The sequence below is a fragment of the Camelina sativa genome, chromosome 6, assembly GCF_000633955.1.
Source record: "Camelina sativa cultivar DH55 chromosome 6, Cs, whole genome shotgun sequence".
Classification (NCBI taxonomy): domain Eukaryota; kingdom Viridiplantae; phylum Streptophyta; class Magnoliopsida; order Brassicales; family Brassicaceae; genus Camelina; species Camelina sativa.
Window position 1 is genome coordinate 26,073,364 of NC_025690.1, and position 365 is coordinate 26,073,728.

At 48.8% G+C, this 365-nt stretch overlaps 1 protein-coding gene across 1 annotated transcript in view; it reads left to right on the plus strand.

Annotated features, from left to right (window-relative positions):
* Positions 138-365, plus strand: part of LOC104699495 — a 957-nt gene continuing 729 nt past the window's right edge. The window contains exon 1 of the mRNA XM_010414800.1: positions 138-302. Coding sequence (XP_010413102.1) covers positions 138-302 — 165 coding nt within the window. The remainder of the gene's footprint in view (positions 303-365) is intronic.

The window sequence follows — 365 nt, forward strand, 5'->3', positions numbered from 1 at the left end:
AGTGTGGTGGAAGGGCCGAGTCTCCGTGTGACATGAAGAAGAGAGGATTAACTAATTAGTTACAACACATTTTAATCATCGGAAGCGAACGCAATTTCTTGAGCAGGCTTGTGTTTTTCTTTGGTCTTCACGAGGTGATGCTTCTGTGGTGCCGAGTGATCGTGAGACCTGTGGTGGATAACACGTTGTTAGGAGGGGAAGACGGTCAACGGAGAGAAGAGACGTTGGTGGAGAGGGTGGCTTTGGCCGTTAGCTGTGGGACGTTGTGGTGGTGGAAGCTTCGAGATGAAGTAGAGGCTTTGGTTGGTGTGGCAGAGGCTAAAAGAGCATTGTTGTTGTTGTTATTGCCCATCGATGGTAACGTT